Genomic DNA, 23,769 nt, shown 5'->3' on the forward strand with positions numbered 1-23,769 from the left:
TGTCTAGGAAGAGAAATAATAAATCAGTAATTGCCATGAATAACCAAGGCAACAAGACAGCTCACAAAGAAAGTGAAAAATCTCCAGAAAAGGAATTTAAACATATGGAAATATGTGACTTAAATGACAGAGAATTCAAGATTACAGTTCTGAAAAAACTCAGCGAGATGCAAGTAAAATAAACATTTTACGAAAGATATTGAAATTTTAAAAAGGAACCAAATAGAATTTCTGGAGATTAAGAACTCACTAGAAGAAATGAAGAATGAAATAGCCAGCTTAGGTAGTAGAGTTGACCAGATGGAGGAAAGAATCAGTGACATTGAAGATAAAAACCTGGAAATGACACGGATGGAAGAAGAAAGAGACTTGAGACTCAAAAGAAATAAAAGAACTCTACAAGAACTTTCTGACTCCATCAGAAAGAGCAATATAAGAATAATGGGCATACCAGAAGGACAAGGAAGAGAGAAGGGAACAGAGAATATATTCAAACAAATTGTCAATGAGAACTTCCCAAACTTGTGGACAGAACTGGATCCTCGAATCCAAGAAGCAAATAGAACACCTAATTACCTCAATCCCAACAGGCCTTCTCCAAGGCACATTGTATTGAAGCTGTGTAAAATCACAGACAAAGAACGAATCCTCAAGGAAGCCACGGAAAAGAAGACGGTAACCTACAACGGAAAGCCCATTAGGTTATTATCAGATTTTTCAGCAGAAACTCTACAAGCCAGGAGGGAGTGGAACCAAATATTCAAACTATTGAAAGAGAGAACTTATGAGCCAAGAATAATATATCCAGCAAAAATATTCATTAGATATGAAGGAGGAATAAAGACCTTTCCAGACATACAGAAGCTGAGGGAATTTTCTAATACACAACATGCACTACAAGAAATATTAAAGGAGGGTAGGTATTCGACCACCATCAACTGGGACAATTTGTGGCAACCAAAACATAAAAATGGGGAGTGTAAAGACCTGAACCAGAATATGGGAATGGAGAAAGTAAGCGTGCTGAAGAAAATGGAATACTGTAAATATCAAACTTTCTTTTACTTAAAATTAAGGATAAACACTCAAGAAAAGTCCAGAACTGAAATACATACTGTAATAAAGGAAGAAACAGAGGGAAACATCATAGAATACCACCATACAGAAAAATAGACAACAACAAATAGGCAAACAGACAATGGAGACATAGCCTTACCAGAAAACTAAAAATAGAATGAAAAGAAATCCTCACATATCAATAATCACCTTAAATGTAAATGGACTGAACTCACCAATAAAAAGGCACAGAGTAAAAGATTGGATCAAAAAACTAAACCCAACCATATGCTGTCTCCAAGAGACACATCTCAGCAACAAGGACAAGCATAGACTCAAAGTGAAAGGGTGGAAATTGACACTCCAAGCAAATGATATCCAGAGAAAATCAGGTGTATCCATACTGATATCAGATGAAAGAGACTTCAGGGTGAAAAAGGTAACCAGAGACAAAGATGGACATTACATAATGGTAAAGGGGACTATACAACAAGAAGGCATTACAGTCATCAATATTTATGCCCCCAATCAGGGAGCACCGAAATATACAAAGCAACTACTAACAGAAGTAAAGGGAGAAATTGACCAAACCACAATTATACTAGGGAGCTTAAATAAATCATTGTCAGCTATGAATAGATCATCCAAACAGAAAATAAATAATGAAATAGCACCCCTAAATGACACATTAGATGAAATGGACATATTTGACATATATAGAGCACTTCATCCTAAAACATCAGACTATACATCTTTTTCTAGTGTACATGGAACATTCTCAAGGACAGACCATATATTGGGACATAAAATCAGCTTCAGCAAATTTAAGAAGATTGAAATCATACCAAGCATATTCTCTGATCACAAGGCTTTGAAATTGTCTGTCAACTGCAAAAAGAAAGCAGGAAAAAACACAAATACATGGAGATTAAACAACATACTTTTAAAGAACGACTGGGTCAAAGAAGAAATTAGAGGAGAGATCAAAAGATACATAGAAACAAATGACAATTAAAATACATCCAAGAATACTGTGAAGGACTATATGCCACCAAATTCAACAACCTAGAAGAAATGGACAAGTTCTTAGAAACATATAGCCTTCCTAGGCTGAACCATGAAGAACTGGAAAATCTAAACAGACCGATCCCCAGTAACGAAATTGAATCAGTCATCCAAAACCTTCCCAAAAGCAAAAGTCCGGGACCAGATGGCTTCACTAGTGAATTCTACCAAACCTTCAAAGAGGATCTAATACCAATCCAGCTCAAACTCTTCCAAAAAACTGAAGAAGAGACAGTACTCCCTAACTCATTTTATGAGGGCAACATTACCCTGATACCAAAACCTGGTAAGGACAACACAAAAAAAGAAAACTACAGACCAATATCTCTGATGAATACAGATGCAAAAATCCTAAACAAAATTCTAGCATATCAAATACAACAATGCATTAAAAAGATTATTCATCACGTCCAAGTGGGGTTCATTCCCAGGGCACAAGGATGATTCAACATCCGCAAATCCATCAATCTGATACATCACATAAACATAATAAAGGACAAAACTCATATCATTATATCAATTGATGCAGTAAAAGCATTTGACAGGATACAACATCCTTTAATTATTAAAACACTTAATAAAATAGGTATAGAAGGAAAATACCTTAACATAATAAAGGCTATATATGACAAACCCTCAGCTAATCTCATAATTAATGGTGAAAAATTGAAGCCCTTTGCTCTACGTTCAGAAAATCGACAGGGCTGTCCCCTATCACCTCTGCTTTTCAACAGTGTTGGAAGTCCTCGCCAGAGCAATCAGGCAAGAGAAAGAAAGAAAAGGCATCCAAATTGGGAATGAAGAAGTTAAATTGTCATTCTTGGCTTATGACATGATGCTATATATAGAAAACCCTAAAGACTCCACCAAAAAGCTATTAGAAACAATCAACGAATACAGTTAAGTTACCGTCTACAAAATCAACGTACAAAAGTCCATTGCATTCCTATACACTAACAATGAAATCTCAGAAAAAGATATACAAAAAACAATTTGTTTTGTAATTGCAGCAAAAAGAATAAAATACCTAGGAATAAACTTAACCAAGGATGTGAAAGACCTATATGCTGAAAACTACAAGACATTTTTGAAAGAAATTGAAGAAGACACAAAGAAATAGAAAGACATTCCGTGCTCATGGATTGGAAGAATCAACATAGTTAAAATGGTCACATTACCCAAAGCAATATACAGTTTTAATGCAATACCCATCAAAATCCCAATGGCATTTTTTAAAGATATAGAAGAAAAAAATCATCAGATTTGTTTGGAACCACAAAAGACCCTGAATAGCCAAAGCAATCTTAAGAAAAAAGAACAATACTGGAGGTCTCACACTCCCTGACTTTAGCTTGTACTACAGGGCTACAATAATCAAAACAGCATGGTATTGGCAGAAAACAGACACATAGACCAATGGAACAGAACTGAGAATGCAGAAATAAAACCACATAAATATGGACAGATAATTTTTGAAAAAGAAGCAAAAAACATACAATGGAGAAAAGACAGCCTCTTCAATAAATGGTGCTGGCAGAATTGGATAGCCACATGCAAAAGAATGAAACTGGACTGCTATCTGTCACCATGTACCAAAATTAATTCAAAATGGATCAAAGACTTAAGCATAAGACCTGACACAATAAACTGCATAGAAGAAAACATAGGTACTAAACTCATGGACCTTGGGTTCAAAGAGCTTTTTATGAATTTGACTCCAAAGGCAAGGGAAGTGAAAGCTAAAATAAACGAATGGGACTATATGAAACTTAAAAGCTTCTACACAGCAAAAGAAACTATCGACAAAAGAAAGAGGCAACCAACTGAATGGGAGAAGATTTTTGCAAACAGTGCCTCCAATGAGGGGCTAATATCCAAAATATACAAGGAACTCATGCAACTCAACAACAAAAAAACAAGCCACCCAATTGAAAAATGGGCAGAGGTCCTGAAGAGACATTTCTCCAAAGAGGACATACAAATGGCAAATAGACATATGAAAAAACGCTCAACATCACTAATCATCAGAAAAATGCAAATAAAAACCACAATGAGATATCACCTCACCCCAGTCAGAATGGCTATCATCAACAAGACAAATAGTAACAAGTGTTGGAGAGGCTGTGGAGAAACAGGAATCCTCATTCACTTTTGGTGGGAATGCTGACTGGTGCAGCCATTGTGGAAGACAGTGTGGAGGTTCCTCAAAAAATTACGAATAGAATTATCGTACGACCCAGCAATCTCTCTCTTGGGTATCTACCCCAAAAATCTGAAAACATTTATCCATAAAGACACGTGTGCTCCAATGTTCATTGCAGCTTTGTTTTCTGTGGCCACGACATGGAAACAACTAAAATGTCCTTCGATAGATGAATAGATAAAGAAGTTGTGGTATATATACACAATGGAATACTATTCGGTGTTAAGAAAAGATGATATAGGAACATTTGTGACAACATGGATGGATCTTGAGAGTATAATGCTAAGTGATATAAGTCAGACAGTAAAGGCAGAGAACCATATGGTTTCACTGATATGTGGTATATAAACCAAAAACAACAAAAGAACAAGACAAACAAATGAGATACAAAACTCATAGACACAGTCAATAGTTTAGTGGTTACCAGAGGGTAAGGGGGGTGGAGGGTGGGAGATGAGGGTAAGTGGTATCAAATATATGGTGATGGAAGGAGAACAGACTCTGGGTGGTGAACACACAGTAGGATTTATAGATGACGTAATACAGAATTGTACACCTGAAATCTATGTAATTTTACTAACAGTTGTCAGCCCAATAAATTAAAAAACAAAAGAGCCTCCTGGTCAGCTGGAGGTAGAGGGAGATAAAGCCAAGTTTGCCTATATAGCTCATCAGTGGCATCTGCCTCTCTGCAACCCCTTCCTTTCATACACCACTGGTAACTACTCAGGTTGGAAACTAATTCATACTATTTTTCTTGTCTCCTGGGGTAAGCGATCAAAAACTTCACCTTTGTAATGCATGTGAGTATGGAAGGCACAGCTGGACTGTCATTAACAGAATTTAAAAAGCACAAGGAGTATTCTTGCTTTACTGTCTTCCTGCTTCTCCCCTTTCCATAGAAAATCATTGCACCTCATTCCAAGCTTACCTAGGATTTCATGTACATGCACATCCAGAAAAAATGCAAAATCCTTCAGTCCCAAAGCAGGAGGCACTCACTCACTTACCTTGGACATACACGTATACACTGGCCTTGCCAATAGGATCCTTGATGTCAGCAACATCCTTGTAGCTACATATGAAGTAACCAGTGTCACCAGCTTCTGTGTGGAAGATGGTGAGCTGGTTGCAAGTAACAAGGGGATTATCAGAGCAGGGGTGCTCCAAGATGCGGGCCCGACTCCCGTTAGACCCAGTGCCCCAGGTCCAGGTAATTGCAGCCGATCCCCTGAAAGCACAACACAAAGAAAACATGCTGGTCAGGTATGGGAGGGATAGTGAAGAAGTAATGTTGCTCCAGCTCCCAACCTGGGTTCTAAAGGAATAGTTATAATGGATAGCTCAGTTCCCTTGAAAGAATTGGCACAAAGGATTAGAACACTTAACTGTGGGCATGAGGAGCATCTGAAAACTTGATTTACATTTTGATCTTTCTTTCTCCCTGTCTCCTGGTGTATCTCCTCCTCTATTCAATATTCCTAGCCCAGCTCTCTCCACCAATAGATGGACTTTGGAGTGTTTGGCAATAAACTTCTAAAGGCACAGGAAAATGTTGGGTTAAGTGATTTCTTAGGTTCTTTCTGGATTTGTTGTTTTCACTGATCAAATGAGAATACCAATACTCAGGGAGGTAAAAGGCCTTGCCCAGAAAGTTGCCAGCAGGACCCAAACTCAAAGTCATATGTACTAGGTCCCAGTCTAGGTTTTTACTTTTATCTTTGAATTATACCAAATTGCCTCACTGAATTTCAAAAGCTTTTCTGGGAAATAAATTCTGAAAAGACATGTGACTAGACTACCACTCCCTTCATATAGTGGTAGAAAACCAGGGACAAAGTTAAGTCAAAATTTACTGCATTTTTTCCAAGATCAGAAAAAACAACTGGGCTCTGTATCCTCATTTCACCAGCGATTATTTTCTCCTCCTCCCACTTCCTCATAAGAAGAAGAATCTGTGGCACAGTAATTGAAAAAAAAAAAAAAAGCAGTCAGGGCAAAAGAACCTGGATATTGAATCTCAGCATTACCATTGTTTAGTTATATCACCTTGGCCAGTTAATTAAGCTTTCTAGGTCTCAGGCTTCTCATCTGTAAAAACAGGGACTATGATCCTTCTCTTACAGGATGCTGTGAAGATTCCCTCAGAGACCTTTCGTAAAACTGTTTTGCAAATGCAAGCCCTCGGCTTGTGTGGAAGGCAGTGGGAGTTAGGAGGCAGGATGGAGCTAGATTTGACTCCTGTTCTCATGTCAAAGAAAGATACCCTTCCCCATATCATATCATATCGTCTCCAGCATTTACATATTTGTTAGACTACTGTTTATCATGACTCATAAATTCACTGAAGTGAACAGAAGGTAAACCATGAAGTGCTGTGGAGGAGGGCGGTGTCATTGCTCACCTTGAGCGCATTCTTTAAAAGCAGTGTATTTCCAACCATTTTGAAAAGATAATATGTTACGATGATTGTGGTTAAGACTGTTAAAAAATAAAAGGGTAGGGTTTATAGAAAGCAAGACCGGGAGGAAAATCTGATAGAGAACAACAGTGCAGTTTTCACCCACAGCTCACACCCCCATCCCTCACCTTCCAGCTCCTGCACCCTGAAGTTAGAACCAGGTTTTGTCTCTGTAAGTGAGAAGGAAATGAATCCAAGTCACAGTTCTTCAGCCTGATTCCAGAGTCCTCCATTGGCTGTTCACTCCCTACCACTTGAGTCTCTGTTCCTACTTGAACTCTGACCTCGTCAGGGTATGTCCAGCCTCAATCTGGGATCTTCATATAAACTGTGTGCCCTCAAAGTCAAACAACCTAAGAGAAGGTGCATCCTCTTATAGACTGATTTGTGTCCTCCACAAGTCCTTATCGTGAAGCACTAACCCCCAGTACCTCAAAATGTGATTATATTTGGATGTAGAGCCTTGAATGAAAGAGGTAATTAAGTTAAAATGATGCCGTTATGGTAGGCCCTAATCCAGTCTGATCAGTGTCCTTATCAGAGGAGGAAATTGGGACACACAGAGATACCAGGGATATGCACACACAAAGACCATGAAAGGACACAGTGAGAATGCAGCCATCTGCAATCCAAAGGAAGAGGCCTAATGAGAAACAAAATTTCTTGACACTTTTATCTTGGACTTCTAGCCTCCAGAACTGTGAGAAAACAAACTTCTGATGTTCAAGTCACCTAGTATTGGGTACTTTTTTTGTGGCAGCCTTAGTAAACTAATACACATTCTGTACTGTTTTCAGCTGCCTTTTGAAAGTCTCTTGTTTTTGTTGGGCTTTGGATTCCATGAGAACGTGTTCCTAGAGTTCACATTTCCTGAATCCTGCTTGCCTCACCTGACTGGAGTCTCATACCTGCCCATTAGAGCCAACAACTGATACTGTTCTTCCAATTTTCACCCCTAGGTATGTAGTACCTCTAACTGCTCTGGGCAATGTCCCAGTCCAACCCAACCTGACCTGGGAAGTCCTCAGGACTATCCCACATAGTTTGCTCTGACCCCAGATAAAAGCCAGTAGGCAAGCAAACAGCATCTTGGTTTCAAGGGTAGCTGAACTTGTTTCTTTTTTCTTTTTTCAATTAAAGTATAGTTGACATACAATATTATATTAGTTTCAGGTGTATGACATAGTCATTCAACATTTACCGTATTTTGTCATGTATAATGTACTCCCATGTATAATGTGCACCTATGTTTTTGGCCCAAACTTTCAGAGAAAAAAATATTTCGTTTTAATTTAAATTTTTATTTGTTTACATTTAAATACTTGTTTTTTGTATTATAAAGGAATTTTAGCATTTATTTTCTATATTTTATGGTACAAGAAATTTTATGTAACAAATAATTACAAAACACAAGAACAGATACAAGGTATAAGAAATTTTATGTACCAGTAACAAATTTACAATATTTACACATCATAGAAATCCAAGAACTCTTCATCGTTGCAAGTTGGTCGTAAGTTCAACACAACCAACTATCATATTCCAGGGTATGATTTTGTATATGGATGTCATTATTAATTTCTAGCATTACACTTTTAACTCATAAGCATAAATAAAATAATTAAAAACATTTACATAGATAAGGAGTTTGTACTACCCATGTATAATGTGCATCCTTATTTTTCCCTCACAAATTTGGGCAAAAAAGTGTACATTATACATGGCAAAATACAGTACATTCCATACAATGTGATCACCACAATAAGTCTAGTAACCATTTGTCACCATACAAAGTTACAATACTATTGACTCTTTTCCCTATGTTGTATATTACATCCCTGTGAATATATTTTATTAATAACTGGTGGTTTGTACCTCTTATTCTCCTTCACTTTTCAGCTATCCCATCACTCACTCAGGCAACCATCAGTTTGTTCTCTGTATCTAGGAGTCTGTTTCTGTTTTGTTTTATTTGATTGTTTTGTCTTCTTAGATTCCACAAATAAGTGAAATCATATGGTATTTGTCTTTCTCTGTGTGACTTATTTGACTTAGCGTAATGCCATCTAGTTCCACCCATGCTGTTGCAAATGGCAATATTTCATTCATTTTTATAGCTGAGCAATATTCCATTACATATGTGTGTGTGTGTGTGTGTGTGTGTGTGTATAAAATCTTCTTTATCCATTTTTTATCCGCTCATCTACCAATGGAAACCTAGGTTGCTTCCATATCTTGACTATTGTAAATAATGCAATGAACATGGGGGTTCATACATCTGTAAAAATGAGTGTTTTTGTTTTCTTTGGATAAATATCCAGAAAAGGGATTGCTGGGTCATATTATAGCTTTATTTTTAATTTTTTGAGAAATCTTGATACTGATTTCCATAGTGGCTGCACCAATTTGTAGGCCCACCAAAAGTACAGAAGGGTTCCCTTTTCTCCACATCCTCACCAACACTTCCTATTTGTTGACTTTTTTTTTGAGTTCACTATTTTATATAGTTTTAGCTAGTTTTAACTTTTTTATTAGTTTCAAGTGTACAAAACAATGTAATAGTTAGACATTTACACCCCTCACAAAGCAATAATACCCCCCTAATTTACTACGCCTCTGACATCATATATAGCTGTTACAATTCCATTGACTGACTATATTCCCCAGGCTGTACTCCACATTCCGTCACAATATGTGTGTGTGTGTGTGTGTGTGTTTGTGTGTGTGTGTGTGTGTGTGTATGGTTGACATTGAGTATCATTCAACTTCAGCTTCAGGTATATAATGCAGTTGTCAGGCATCTACACAGTCTATGAAGTGGTCTCCCTAATAAGTCCAGTGCCCATCTGGCAATCTACATAATCTTTACAACATGGTTGATTATAGAATTGGGTTGTAGAGGCAGCTCTGGGTTTTCCGAAGCTCTGAATTTTGTTGACTTTTTGATAATAGCCATTGTGAAACGTGTGAGGTGGTATCTCATTGTGGTTTTGATTTGCATTTCTTTAATGATTAGTGATGCTGAGCATCTTTTCATGTATGTTGGCCATCTGTGTGTCTTCTTTGGAGAAATGTCTGCTCAGGTCCTCTGCCCATTGTTTAACCAGATTGTTTGTTTGTTTGTTTGTTTGTTTTTTGATATTGAGTTGTATGAGTTCTTTATATATTTTGGATATTAACCCCCTATCATGTATAGCATTTGTAAACATCTTTTCCCATTCACTTTTTGTTTTGTTTATGGTTTCTTTATTGTGCAAATGCTTTTTAGTTTGATATAGACCCATTAGTTGATTTTTGCTTTTGTTTCCCTTGCCTGAAGATACATATCCAAAAACATTGCTAAGATTGACGTCTAAGACGTTACTGCCTATCTGTTATTCTAGGAGTTTTTGTTTGTTTGTTTGTTTGTTTGTTTGTTTCAGGTCATACATTTAAGTCTTTAGTCAATTTTGAGTTTATTTTTGTATATGGTGTAAGAAAGGTGTTCAGCTTTACTTTTTTTGCATGTATCTGTCCAGTGCTCCCAAAACCATTTATTGAAGAGAGTGTCATTTCCCCTTTGTATTTCTTGCCTACTTTGTCACAGATTAATTGACCATATAAGTATGGGTTAATTTCTGCGCTATCTATTCTGTTCCATTGATCTATATATCTGTTTTTGAGCCAGGACCATACTGTGTAATTACTATAGCTTTGTAGTATAATTTGAAATCAGGCAGGGTGATACCTCCAGCTTTGTTTCCCCCTCCCCTTCAAGATTGCTTTGGCTGTTCTAGGTCTTTTGTGATTCTTATAAATAAAAGTATAAATTAAATAAAAATTAATTTTAGCATTATTTTTTCCAAATCTGTCAAAAATTCCGTTGATAATTTGATAGGGATTACATTGAATTTGTAGAATGCTTTGGATAGTATAGACATTTTAACAATATTCTTATATACCATAAGTATAGTATATATTTCCATGTATTTGTGTCATCTTCAATTTCTTTCATCAATGTCTTATACTTTTCAGAGTACAGACCTTTTGCTTCTTTGGTGAAATTTATTCCTAGGTATTTTTTATGCAATTATAAATGGCATTGTTTTCATAATTTCTCTATCTGCTAATTCATTCTTTGTGTATAGAAGTCCCACTGATTTATGTATATTAATTTTTCATCCTGCAACTTTACTAAATTTATCTATTAATTCTAATAGATTTTTGTTTGAGTCTTTAGGGTTTTGTATATATAGTATCATGTCATCTGCAAATAGTGACACATTTATCTTTTATTTTCCAATTTGGATAAATTTATTTCTCTTTCTTGTCTGATTTCTGTGGCTAAGACTTCCAATAGCATATTGAATAAAAGTGGTGAGAGTGGACATCCTTGTCTTGTGCCTGATCTTAGGGTAGAACCCGTCAGCTTCTTCACATTGAGTCTGATTTTAGCTGTGGGTTTGTCATGTGTGGCCTTTATTAAGTTGAGATATGTTAACTCTATTCTTACTTTGTTGAAAGTTTTTTATCATGATTAGATGTTGTATTTTGTCAAATGTGTTTTCTGTGTCTATTGAGATGATCACACGATTTTTATCCTTTGTTTTGTTAACTTAGTCTTATGAGGGTTCCCTTGTACATAACTAGCTGCTTTTCTCTTGCTGCTTTTAAGATTCTCTCTTTATCTTTACCTTTTGAAATTTTAATTATAATGTGTCTTGTCGTGAGCCTCTTTGAGTTCTTCCTGGTATTGGATTTCTGTTTCCTTCACCAGGTTAGGGAATTCTTCAGCTATTGTTTCTTCAAATAGGTTTTCTGTTTCTTTTTCTCTTTCTTCTCTTTCTGGGAACCCTATGATATGAATGTCGGTATTCTTGATGTTGTCCCAGGGATCCCTTAAACTATTCTCATTTTTAGAAATTCTTATTTCTTTTTTGCTTTACCATTTGGGTGATTTCCATTACCTTTTTTCCAGATCACTGATTCTTTTTGCTGCATCATGTAATCTGCTCTTGATTTCCTGTACTGTATTTCTCATTTTAGTCATTGTATTCTTCAGTTGTGATTGGTTCTTTTTTCATATATTTTTGTCTCTTTGTTGAACTTCTCATTGAGTTCATCCATTCTTCTCCCAAGTTCTTGAGCATCTTTATAACCATTGCTTTAAATGCTTTGTCTGGTGAATTTCTTATCTCTATTTCATTTAGTTCTTTCTCTGAAGTTGTGTCTTATTCTTTCATTTGGTAGATATTTCTGTGTCTCCTCATTTTGGCTCTCTCTCTGTGTTTGTTTCTATGTATTATGTAGATACACTACATCTTTCAGTCTTGAAAGAGTGGCCTTTTGTAGAAGGTGTCCTTTGGGGCTCAGGGGTAACCAGAGCCAGGTGGTCCAAGTATATCCCCTGTGTGGATTGTGTATGTCCTCCTGTTGTAGTTTGGCTGCAATTACTACAGGTGCACTAGTGGGTGAGGTTGACAAATAGGCCAACTAGCTGCAAGGACTGGCCATGATTACTACAGAAATTCTGATGTGTGGTGGCTGGCCCCATGAGTGGGAACTGCTTTAGAGGTGTTCCTGTGTCAGCTGAGGCTGCCCATGTGTGTGACACCAGTGGAGTCATTTGGGTGGGGCTCTGGTGCAGGCTGAGGCTAGCCCCCAGGTGTTTTGGGTGTGGAGTCTCTTGGGAGGTACTCTGGTTTAGGCCAGGACCAGTCACCACTTTGCCAAGCTTCAGGCCACATGGTAATAGCTATAATGTGAACTGAGACTGGTCACTGTTTGTGCCAGACTTGGGGACACTTGAGAAATGTTACAATATGAGTTGAGGCCAGCTGCCATATGTGGTGGGTTTGGAGCTGCCTGAAATAAGTTATGAGTTGAGCCAAGGTTGGCTATCATGTATGGCATGTCTGGAGCTGCTTTGGAAAGGCTCTCACTGGGGTAATGTAATGGTGTTAACCAGGTTATTGGAGAGCAAAACTATGCAAAATAATATTAAATGTTAACTGTAATTGAAAACCAATCAGTCAATCAATCAATAAAGAGGGTGACAGATTTGGTGTCTACCTGCTCCGGGCCAGCCAGGTGGAAGAAGAACACAAAAGAAACAAACAAAAAAATAGCACCCACCAGTGTTTCCGTCCCCAGAGAGAATTCCACTGATCCCTGCCCCTCCAGCACTCACCCTAAAGTTAGTCTATTTCATTTCTCCTCATATGTCCCAGGTACGTCTCAAAGTGCTGACTCTGTACTGAAGCTTAGAGTGAGTGAATTTCTTCTTGGGCTCTTTATGAGAAGTATCTCAGTCACCCCCAGCCCTTTGTCTCTCTCAGATGTAACGCCTGCTGGTTTTCAAAGCCAGATATTATAGGGACTCATCTTCCACCACAGGTTTCTTGGGCTGGGGAACCTGGTGTGGGGCTTGGACCCTCACTTCTCAGGGAGAACCACTGTGGCTGTGATTTCTCTCCAGTTTGTGAGTTGCCACACCTTGGGTGTGGTACCTGACTAGGCCACATCTCTGCCCCTTCTACCTGTCACAACATGGCTTCTTCAATTTTTTTTTTGGGGGGGTGGGAGTTTATCATCACTTTAGTACATCAGTGAAGGTAATTACTAGTTCCTGGTGACTCAGAGACCAGGCAAGGTATAGGCAGGAGTTAAGTCCTGAAGCCTTTAAGTACTGCCTTAGGCACTGCACCTCTGAGGAAAGCAATCTAAATGCATTCTTTCCTGCATACAGTGCTGCGGCTGTGTTGTTGTGTAAGATGTAAGGAAATCCACCCAGCTGGAAGACTGCACTGGGGTGTGGTGCAGGAGGGAGGCAAAACTGTTCGAGGTGGCTCCAGGAACATCCTGCCCTCTAGAGGTATCCCATATCTAATGGAGGAAAACAGACCCCTTTAAGGCATTCTTTGGGAAAATATGAATTCCAGATGAACTATGACAAGGTGTGCATCACTGTAGTTCCAGACACATCCCCACTAATGCTGAACTACCTTTAAGTGAAATACACTTTGGTCTCAAAGACCATGACCTATGGTGGCTGAGATGATGAAGTTACTTTCTGTGCATTCCTATGTTCCTGTGCATCTTTGGGTAAGGAAGGTGTTTTCAGATCTTCCTTTATTGGTAAGCCTATATTTCATCTTGTATCCAGTCTGTCAAGGAAAAGGGGCATAAATATTGCATTCATTTCCATCACTGAAGGCAGTCTGTGTACATCTTTTCCTTGTTACAGTTCTGGCAGCTGAAAGTCTGAAATAAGGTGCTGGCAAGGTTGGTTCCTTCTGGAGGTTCTGGGGGAGAATCTGTTCTATGCCTTTCTTCTAGCTTCTGGTAGTTGTTGACAATCCCTGATATTCCTTGACTTGTAGATGCTTTCCTCCACTCTCTGCCTCCATGTCACATGGTGTTCTCTCTGTGTGTTGCCTCTGTATCTTTGTATAGCTTCTTCTTTATATCCTTAGTTATAGGGATTCTGTTCAGCTAGTTATCAGCAAAGTTTGCTCAATATTTAGTTGCAATTTTGGTGTGTTCATGGGAGGAGGTGAGCATAGGCTCTACCTACTCCACCGTCTTGACTACACTTCAGCAAAATGGTTTCTATAAAAGGGTCACATAAATATTTTAGGCTTTGTGAGTCTCCATCTCAAACTCTTATGTTTATACCCTTTAAACATATAAACCAAAACCCTAGCTTATAGGGCCAAAAAAAGTAATAATGGCCGCAAGGGCTATAATTTGCTGAGCCCAGAATTCAAGCCTCTATCTGATGCTTGAATTCCTACTACAGAAGCCCAACATACTGAACCTCAGTTTCAATACCTCTAGTGGTGGGAAACTCACTATCACCCTTTGTTTCCCCAAAGTATCCCATTCTATCACTAATGAAATCTCTGATAATTTTTGCTTCTTAATAATAAATAACTTTGTATCACATTGGGGGTTTACTCTTCCATTGACTTTAGAAGGAATCTGTGGAAATATGCCTTACCAAAATATTTCAGTATCAGTTGGGCATGTATCAGTTTGGAGCATTAGATTAGTAGATTTCCGGAAGATGGGGCACAGGACTTATTATTTAGTGTGGTAGGGCAGGGATGACCAGGGTATGGGGATCTTTAAAGAGATCAGGCTTGGGCAAGCACACAAAGGTTAAGGTCTGGGATGAGCAAGTAGGGGTGGAGGTAAAGGAGGAGGAGCTGGTTACATGTGTTCACACAGCACACTCCAGATTTAGACCCATTCTCAGATTCCATGTCTGATGCTCTGCTGGTCTCCTTCCTGGATATTTGGTTGAGACTGAGAGAACACTTTTTAAAACATTCCCGGGAAAGAAACTGAATTCCAGTGACTCCAACAGCAGATTATCATGCCTGGGATTGAGCAGCTGAATGCTTGGAATGACTAGGCCTCCTATTCCTGATAACATCCTGGGGAGAATCACATTCCAGAGGCTGAGGCTTTCTCACAGGCTGATTCATTTCCTCCACCCACCTTCCACAAGATGCTGTATTTGCCTATAAGACCACCAAAGGCCTGCAGCTTAAGGCTCGGGAACTTGGGTAACTTGGACCAGGAAGCATTAGTAAGGCCCAGCTGAGCAGACTGATACAAATCCAACACAAGGAAACATGGTCAGTCTGTGTTGGAGCTAGGAAAGAAAGCAGGAGCTCAGCCTGTTCCACAGATTTGCCAAGACTTGGAAAGTATGAAGAGTTGCATGTATGTTTGCATAATGAAAAGCCCACTGGCTTGGGAGTCAGGAGGATTTGGTTCTTGTATTGGAAACTTAACAAGTCCCTTCTTTACTTCAGGCCTTGGTATCTTCATCTATAAAGTGAGACTGATAGAACTTACCTCACAGATTCATTGTGAAAGTTTACTGAGTCAATCCATGTAAAGTACTTTGAACAAATCCTGACACAGAATAACTACCCAACAAATGGTAGCTATTGTGGCTATCTGTCGTGGGAATCATTTGTGAATCATACCGTGTTTTCCTGAAAATATGACATAACTGGAAAATAAGCCCTAGTATGATTTTTCAGGATGACATCCCCGAACATAAGCCCTAATGCATCTTTTGGAGCAAAAATTAATAAAAGACCTGGTCTTATTTTCTGGGAAACATGGTATCATTCTGTCATACTCCACTTCCAATCCGTCAGAAGATCCTGTAGGCTCTACTTTCAAAATACTCAGAACCTGACCACTTGTCATTCCCTCTACTGTTGGCAGCCTGTCATACCCCCCATCACCTGGAATGCTGCAATAGCCACTGATTCTTGCTCTCCATAACCCATAACCCTCACAGCATCCAGAGGGAGACTTAAAAAACTATATAAGGTCACATCATTCCCCTGCTTAAATTCTTCCAGTGGCTTCCCATGACATTCAGAATAAATTCCAAATCCTCACTGTGATCTATAAAACTCTAGCACTTCTCTATTCTAATCTCCTATCTTTCTCCCCACTACTTATTTTGTTCCAGCCACACCAACCTCTTACTGTTTCATGACCATGCCAAATTTACCCCATCTTAACGTGTTTGCATTTGTTATTCCCTCTGTATTGGACATTCTTCCTCCACATATGTGCATGGCTCCTTCCTTTATGTCTCTGTTCAAATAACACTTTTATCCTGACCAACATTTTAGAAGAAACACCTCCCCTTTACTCTATGTCTGTTTACCCTGATATTTTCTCCACAGCACTTATCATCTTCTAATATACTATACAATTTTCTTACTTATTTTGTTTATCTTTTGTCTCTCCCACAAGAATGTCATCTCCATGAGGGCAAAGATCTTTGTCCATTTTGTTTAATACCATATCGTCTGCACCTAGCCTAACACCTGGTACACAGTAGGTCCTAAATATATGTTTCTTGAATGAATATATGAGGAAAACAATCCTTTTTTATACCTACTCTATGGGGTTGATGTGGGGCTAAAATATATTAGTCTATTGAATCTCCTTTGAAAGATATATACAAAGTCTGACAATTATGTTTACAAACTCATCCTAGGAAAAGTGCTACACACCTCATTGCTGAACAGCACTAGTCACCTTCGAAGTACTCCCCTTGGGAAGCTATGCATGGATGCCAGCACCTAGTCCATCTCTCAAAGCAATTTTGGAATTCTTTTTCTGGAATGGCCATCAGAGCTGTTGTCGTATTAACCTTGATGTCCTGAATGACATCAAAATGACTTCCTTTCAATATTTCCTTTATCTTCAGGTAAAGAAAGAAGTCATGGGGCGCTAGGTCAGGTGAGTAGGGAGGTGTTCCAATACAGTTATTTGTTTACTGGCTAAAAACTTCCTCACAGACAATGTCGTGTGAGCTGGTGCATTGTCATGATGCAAGAGCCATAAATTGTTGGCAAAAATTTCAGGTCGTCTAACTTTTTCACACAGCCTTTTCAGCAATTACAAATAGAAAATTTGGTTAACTGTTTATCCAGTTGGTACACATTCATAATGAATAATCCCTCTGATATCAAAAAAGGTTGGCAACATCGTTGCAACTAGTTCGCAAACTTAATTGTCAGACCTCGTATAGAGGGTGTGAAAAAATGTATATACATTTTAAGAAAGGAAAAAACTGTATTAAAATTGTAATACTCAATATATACTGATAACAAAAGATGCATATAAGTCATGTGTATACATTTTGTTTTGGCACCCCTGGTATATATATGATAATTTAAGAGTGAAGTGAATGAACATTCAAAAATTTATTTTAGTGTAGTGCAAATGGTAAGTAAGGTAGCAGCCCTGCCACTGCCCAGTTATGTGGCGTTGGGTAAATATTGTCACCTCTTCAGTCCTCATCTTCCCCATTTTTAATAAGGGATTTAGAGGAGCCCCTTATACTTCTGAAACCTTTTGAGAAATCATTTGTGATTTCACGAGGCAATCTTCCTTATTTTATCCCCCATTTACAACCAAGGCATTATTAGCCTGTCTTCCAGATGAGCTTTTTCTGGAATCCTCTTAGCACTGAAACAAATCTCCCCTAAAGTATTAACAAGTCTCCCTGCCACAGCCAAGTCTGTCTCAAATTCTTCACCTGGGGTTAAGTGTTCACAACTTATGGTCAATGATAGCTGGGTTTTATGAGGCTAAAGGCCCTGGAAAGAGGCCCTGGTGTTAAGTATGATCTTGTGGAACATGACAGTCCAGGACACATGAAAGCTATTGGTGACAGCTTCTGTTTGATGGCTAATAGGTCAGATACCATTCAGGGTCACTGGGATAAAGTGGTCTTGTGTGAGCAGTGGCTGATAATGCACTGAGGCTGGCACCTCAATTATGATTTACATGCAGAGAAGTGGCTGAGAAGTCCTACAGGTGGGGAAAAGACAGCTTACAAAAACAAAATGTTTTGCTCAAATCCCCTGATAAATATTCATCTATAGTATTGGAAGCTTAAAGCTAGGAGAAAAGGGGACCCTCTGGAGGGGGAGTACAAGACCTAGGATGGGAGGACCCCACCTTCTAGTTATGCTATGGAAATAGAAAATAAATATCACTCTTATTGCTACACTTTATCTAGTGTAAATCACTAGGCATGGCAATATCTGTTCTTGATTTTGCATAGTAATATTCACTTTTTTAGTGGGGTATATGGCCTCCTGGAAAAAAAAACACTACACTTCCCAACCTCTCTTACTCCTAAGTGTGGCCATGACAAAGTTTTAGTCAAAGGGATATAAGCACAAGTGGTGTATAGAGCATTTGGGAAACGTTCTTAAAGAGAGAAGGCATGGACTTCCAGCCAAGATGGCAGAGTAGGTAAATGCTGTGCTTACTTCTTGTCGCACCACATCAAAATTACAACTAAACTACGAAACAACCATCATTGAGAACTGCCTGAAGTGTAGCTGAACAGAAGTCCTATAATTAAGGATGTACAGGAGAAGCCATCTCAAGACTAGTAGGAAGAGCGGAGATGTGGAATGGGCTGATCCCATACCCATGTGTGGTGGTTAAAAATTGGAAGGGATATCTCAGCTGCAATGGTTTCTACTGAGGAGTGAGGAGTCCCAGCCCCACACAAGGTTCCCCAGTGTGGGGTTCCAGTTCTGGGAAGAGAGGTCCCCATAACTTGTGGCTCTGAAAAACAGTGGAGAATGTGGCTGAGTGGGACAGAGGGCTGCTGGAGTCCCAGGCATTCCACTTAAAGGGCCTGTGCATGGATTTACTCAATGACAGACTCCCTCACTCTGAGTTGTAGAGCTGGGGTAGCAGCTCCAAAGGTGCCAGGGTCATATGGGAGACGAACTGTGTTATTGAGCCCTTCCATCACCCAGACTGATCATACAAGCAGGCACCATATCTGAGTCTCCATCAACCTAGCTAACACCATTTGCCACTCCCTGGTGATTCCCTGAGACCCCGCCCCACCCAACTTGAAGGCCAACCCAAGTTGCTTCCAGTGGCTTTTCCATACAAATGGTGTGCCTGACTCATGCTACAGAATTTCCTAAAATTTCTCAAAGATTCACAAAACCCAAACAAGCAGCATCTGGCCTTGGCATGTCCATTATCTGTTGTTGAGCAGTCCCAAGTCCCGCACTAGTGGCAGCCAGCCTCAGTTTATAGTTTGGCCTCTTCGAGTACCTCCAAGCCCAGAGCAGGTGTCAGTATGAGGATTGCTTTGTGACTCCTGCCAGGTGGTCCCAGGCAGAATAGAAGCTGCAACTGAATTTGGTCTGGAACAGGGCTCCTCCCAGGAGGCCTCAGGGCTGGCATACCCAGTGGCCAGCTTTGGATCAAGCCAGAGAATCATCTGGCCATCTCCTAGGAAGGCACACAAAGGGCAGACTGGGCAGGCACCAGAGCCCTGCTAAAATAATTCCTGCTCCTTAGGGTTGGCCCCCTGCACAACAACTCCTCCATTGTAGTCATGACCAGTACTCAAAACCAATCAGCTTGAGGGTAAATCCCTCCCATTGATGTGCAAACAACAACTAAGGTTCAACTGCAACAGGAGAGCACACACAATCCACACAAGGGACACACCTGAAGCACCCAGCTCAGGTGATCAGGGAGACTGTGCCACTGTGCCCTACAGTACACCTACTACATAAGGCCACTCTATTGAGACCAAGAGACATAGCAGCTCTACCTAATACATAGAATCAAACACAGAGAGGTGGTCAGAATGAGGAGACAAAGAAACATGTCCCAATTGAATGTCCCAAAAGTCCAGAAAATGAACTGAACAAAATGGATACAAACCATCTACCAGACACAGAGTTACACTGGTTACAAAGATGCTCAGTGATCTCATGGAGAATTTCGACAAAGAGATAGGAAACATAAAAATGGAGATAGAATATATAAAAAAGAACTAGTCAAAAATAAAGAATACAATAACTGAAATGAAGAACACATCAGAGAGAATCAATAGTAGATAAAGCAGAGGATTGAATTGGCAATTTAGAAGACAAGGTAACAGAAAACTCCCAACTATAACAACAAAAAGGAAAAAGGATTTTAAAAAACTGAGGGTAGTTTAAGGGTCTCTGGGACAACATCAAGCATACCAACATTTTTATCATGCAGGTACTAGAAGGAGAAAAGATACAGCAAGGGATTGAGAACATATTTGAAAAAATAATGACTGAAAACTTCCCCAACCTGGTGAAGGTAATAGATATACAAGTCCAGGAAGCACAGAGTCACAAACAAGGTGAACCCAAACAGGCCCACACCAAAACACATCATAATTAAAATGCCAAAGGTTAAAGACAAAGAAAGGATCTTAAAAGCAGCAAGAGAAAAGCCATTAGTTACCTACAAGGGAGCTCTCATAAGACTACTAGTTGATTTCTCAACAGAAACTTTGCAGGCCAGAAGGCATTGGCACAAAATATTCAAAGTGATGATAAACAAGGACCTACAACCAAGATTATTCTACCCAGCAAAGCTATCATTGAAAATTGAGGAGATATAAAGATCTTTCCAGACAAGAAAAAGCTAAAAGAATTCATCGCTACCAAACCACTATTAGAGGAAATGCTAAAGGGACTTCTATAAAAAGAATATATATATATATATATATATATATATATATATATATATATATATATATATATATATATATATATGAATAATAAAATGGCAATAACTACATATCTGTCAACAATTACCTTAAATGTAAATGGATTAAATGTTCCAATCAAAAGACATAGGGTGGCTAAATGGATAAGAAAATAAGACCCTTATATATGCTGCCTACAACAGATTCACTCCAGATCGAAAGACACACACAGACTGTAAATAGAGATGGAAAAAATATTTCATGAAAATGAAAATGGAACAAAAACAACCTGAGTAGCAATATTTATATCAGACGAAATAGACTTTAAAACAAAGGCTATAACAAGAGAAAGAAGGACCCACTTCTGGGTATTTATGTGAAGAAACCCAAATCCCACTTCTGGTTATTTATCCAAAGAAACCCAAAATACTAATTCAAAAGGACATTTGCACCCATATGTTCATTGTAGCATTATTTACAATAGCCAAGATATGGAAGCAACCTACGTGCCCATCAGTAGATGTATGGATAAAGAAGAAGTGATACATAAATACAATGGAATATTACTCAGCCATTAGAGAAAATGAAATCTTGCCATTTGCAACATCATGGATGGACCTAGAGGGTATTATGCTAAGTGAAGTAAATCAGATAAAGAAAGCAAAATGTCATATGATTTCACTTATATATGGAATCTAAAAACAAAACAAAATAAACAAACAACCAAACAGAAGCAAATTCATAGATATGGAGAACATTTTGATAGATGCCAGATGGGAGGGGCATTGGTGTGATGGGTGAAAAGAAGAAAGGGATTAAGAAGTACAATTTGGTAGTTACAAAATAGTCACTGGCATGTAATAGCATAGGGGATACAGACAATAATATTGTAGTAACTATGTACGGTGTCAAATGGGTACTAGATTCATCGGGTGATCACCTCATAAGTTATATAAATGTCTAGTCACTATGTTGTACACTTGAAACTAATATTTCATCAACTGTAAATGAAACAATATAAAATTGCTTAAAAATAAAATGAAATGAAGTCTTTGAGCAGAGAGAGAGAGCAAAAGCGAAAGCGAAAGTGAGAGAGAGGTGGGGAGAGAGACAGAGAGAGAGAGAGAGAGAGAGAGAGAGAGAGAGAGACAGAGAGACAGAGAGACAGAGAGACAGAGAGACAGAGAAGGCATGCCTGCCTTTCTTTACCTTCCTTTTTTCCAACTAGCTTGAATGCAGACATGATGGATGGAGTTTGAGTAGCCATTTTGGACCACATGGTGGAAGCCATTAGTTAATGAAGATTACAATACAGGAGTCTGAGTTTCTAATGATTGCATGGGACTGGGATGTTAGCCCCAGATATCCACCTTTTGGTCTTTTTAATTCAACTTTATTTCTAAAACCCACTGTTAACTTGGGTTTCCTATTGCATACATTACAACCTAACTTTTACCTATACACTGGGGCATTGGCTAGCTTAAAGAAGGAGGGGGCACTGTATTCTGCTTTCAGTTCAGTTAGATTCAATACACATTTATTGAGCACCTACACATGTATCTGCCACAGAATTTGACCACTCCTTTTCTCTTAAAACCTTCCTCACCCTCATGACAATTCTCTCTTGTTTATTCCTCTTACTCATTCTTCATGCACTTTTCCAAATACCTTTCCTGCCCATGCAGTCTTGAAGCATAAGGCCTTCTCAAGATTATGACCTATACCTTTTCTCTCCTCACTCAACACACACTCCCTTATTATGCTCCTCTATTCATATAGTTTCAACTTCCCTCCAGTTTCTTTGAGTGATTCTCACATCTCCATCTCTAACCTGCTTTTTCTCCCCCACCCCCATACTTACTGTTCATACAGTGTAAGATTCTCCCTGGATCATTCAAACTGAACTTATCCTCTTTCTACTAGAATTTTCATCTTCTAATAATTATCAAAATGAAGAACACAAAGGGAAAGAGAAGAGGAACCCACTTTTATTTCTCTAGATATTTTTTGAAAACATGAAATTGTTCCTTTGGCCACATACAGGTGAATCTACAAGAAATGTGATGCTGTAGATATCAAGGAAATAGGTAACATTAAAAATAGTTCCAAAAAGTGTAACCATGACAAAGCAGAGTCTACAGGGTCACATGCTGTGCTACTGACATTGTTATAAACAAATATGTTAAGAGCAAGATCCTTGCCAAAGGAATTAATGTACATTCTGCATATTAAGGACTTTAAAAGTCAAATTAGTTTCTTGAAATGTGTGAGAAAGTTAATAATAAGAAAAGGGAACCAAAGACAGACACCTGGATTCAGCTTAAAAGTTAACCAGCTCCACCCAGAGAAGTACACGTTGTGAAAACTAATAGCAAGAAATATGACCTTTCAGAACTTATTATCTGTTGTTGTAAAAGGAATAAAGAATATGGAGTGTCATAAAAAAAAAAAAACTTTTCTGAGCTCCCTACCATGGTTCTTTTAATCAGGGAAAGTTCAAGGGCCTTGATATTATTACCTGCAGGTTATGTCAAATATTCCACCAGCCTGGATCACCACTTGATCTCCAAGAATGCTCAGTTCTGGTTTCATCAGTGTCTCTTTACTGGCAAGACCTGAACCAAGATAAAATGTATTGTTTTTAGAATTTTTTAAGTTAGCCATCAGATGTATCCAAATATCATTCCACATGTATAAATTGATGTGTATGTGAAGCCAATTGCTGCATTTTCTGCAATAGCAAACTATTAGAAACAGCTAAAATGCCTATAGATAAGGGACTGATTAAATTATGGTACCTACATATGAGGGCATATACAGAAGTAAAACAGAAAAAAGGAAGCTTTTTATATAATATTATAGAGCAGTCTCCAAAATAAATCAAATAAAAAGCAAAATACAAAACAGTATGTATAGCATATAACCATTTTTGTAAAAGAA

General features: G+C 38.5%; 1 protein-coding gene across 3 annotated transcripts in view; it reads right to left on the reverse strand.

Annotated features, from left to right (window-relative positions):
• Positions 1-23,769, reverse strand: part of LOC117026978 (vascular endothelial growth factor receptor kdr-like) — a 348,517-nt gene that overhangs the window by 243,926 nt on the left and 80,822 nt on the right. For all 3 annotated transcript variants that reach the window (XM_033114327.1, XM_033114346.1, XM_033114337.1), the window contains 2 exons: positions 23,348-23,444; positions 5,335-5,555 (listed from right to left, as the gene is read on the reverse strand). In XM_033114327.1, the coding sequence (XP_032970218.1) occupies positions 5,335-5,555; positions 23,348-23,444 (318 nt within the window). The remainder of the gene's footprint in view (positions 1-5,334; positions 5,556-23,347; positions 23,445-23,769) is intronic.

This window comes from Rhinolophus ferrumequinum, chromosome X (genome assembly GCF_004115265.2).
Source record: "Rhinolophus ferrumequinum isolate MPI-CBG mRhiFer1 chromosome X, mRhiFer1_v1.p, whole genome shotgun sequence".
Classification (NCBI taxonomy): Eukaryota; Metazoa; Chordata; class Mammalia; order Chiroptera; family Rhinolophidae; genus Rhinolophus; species Rhinolophus ferrumequinum.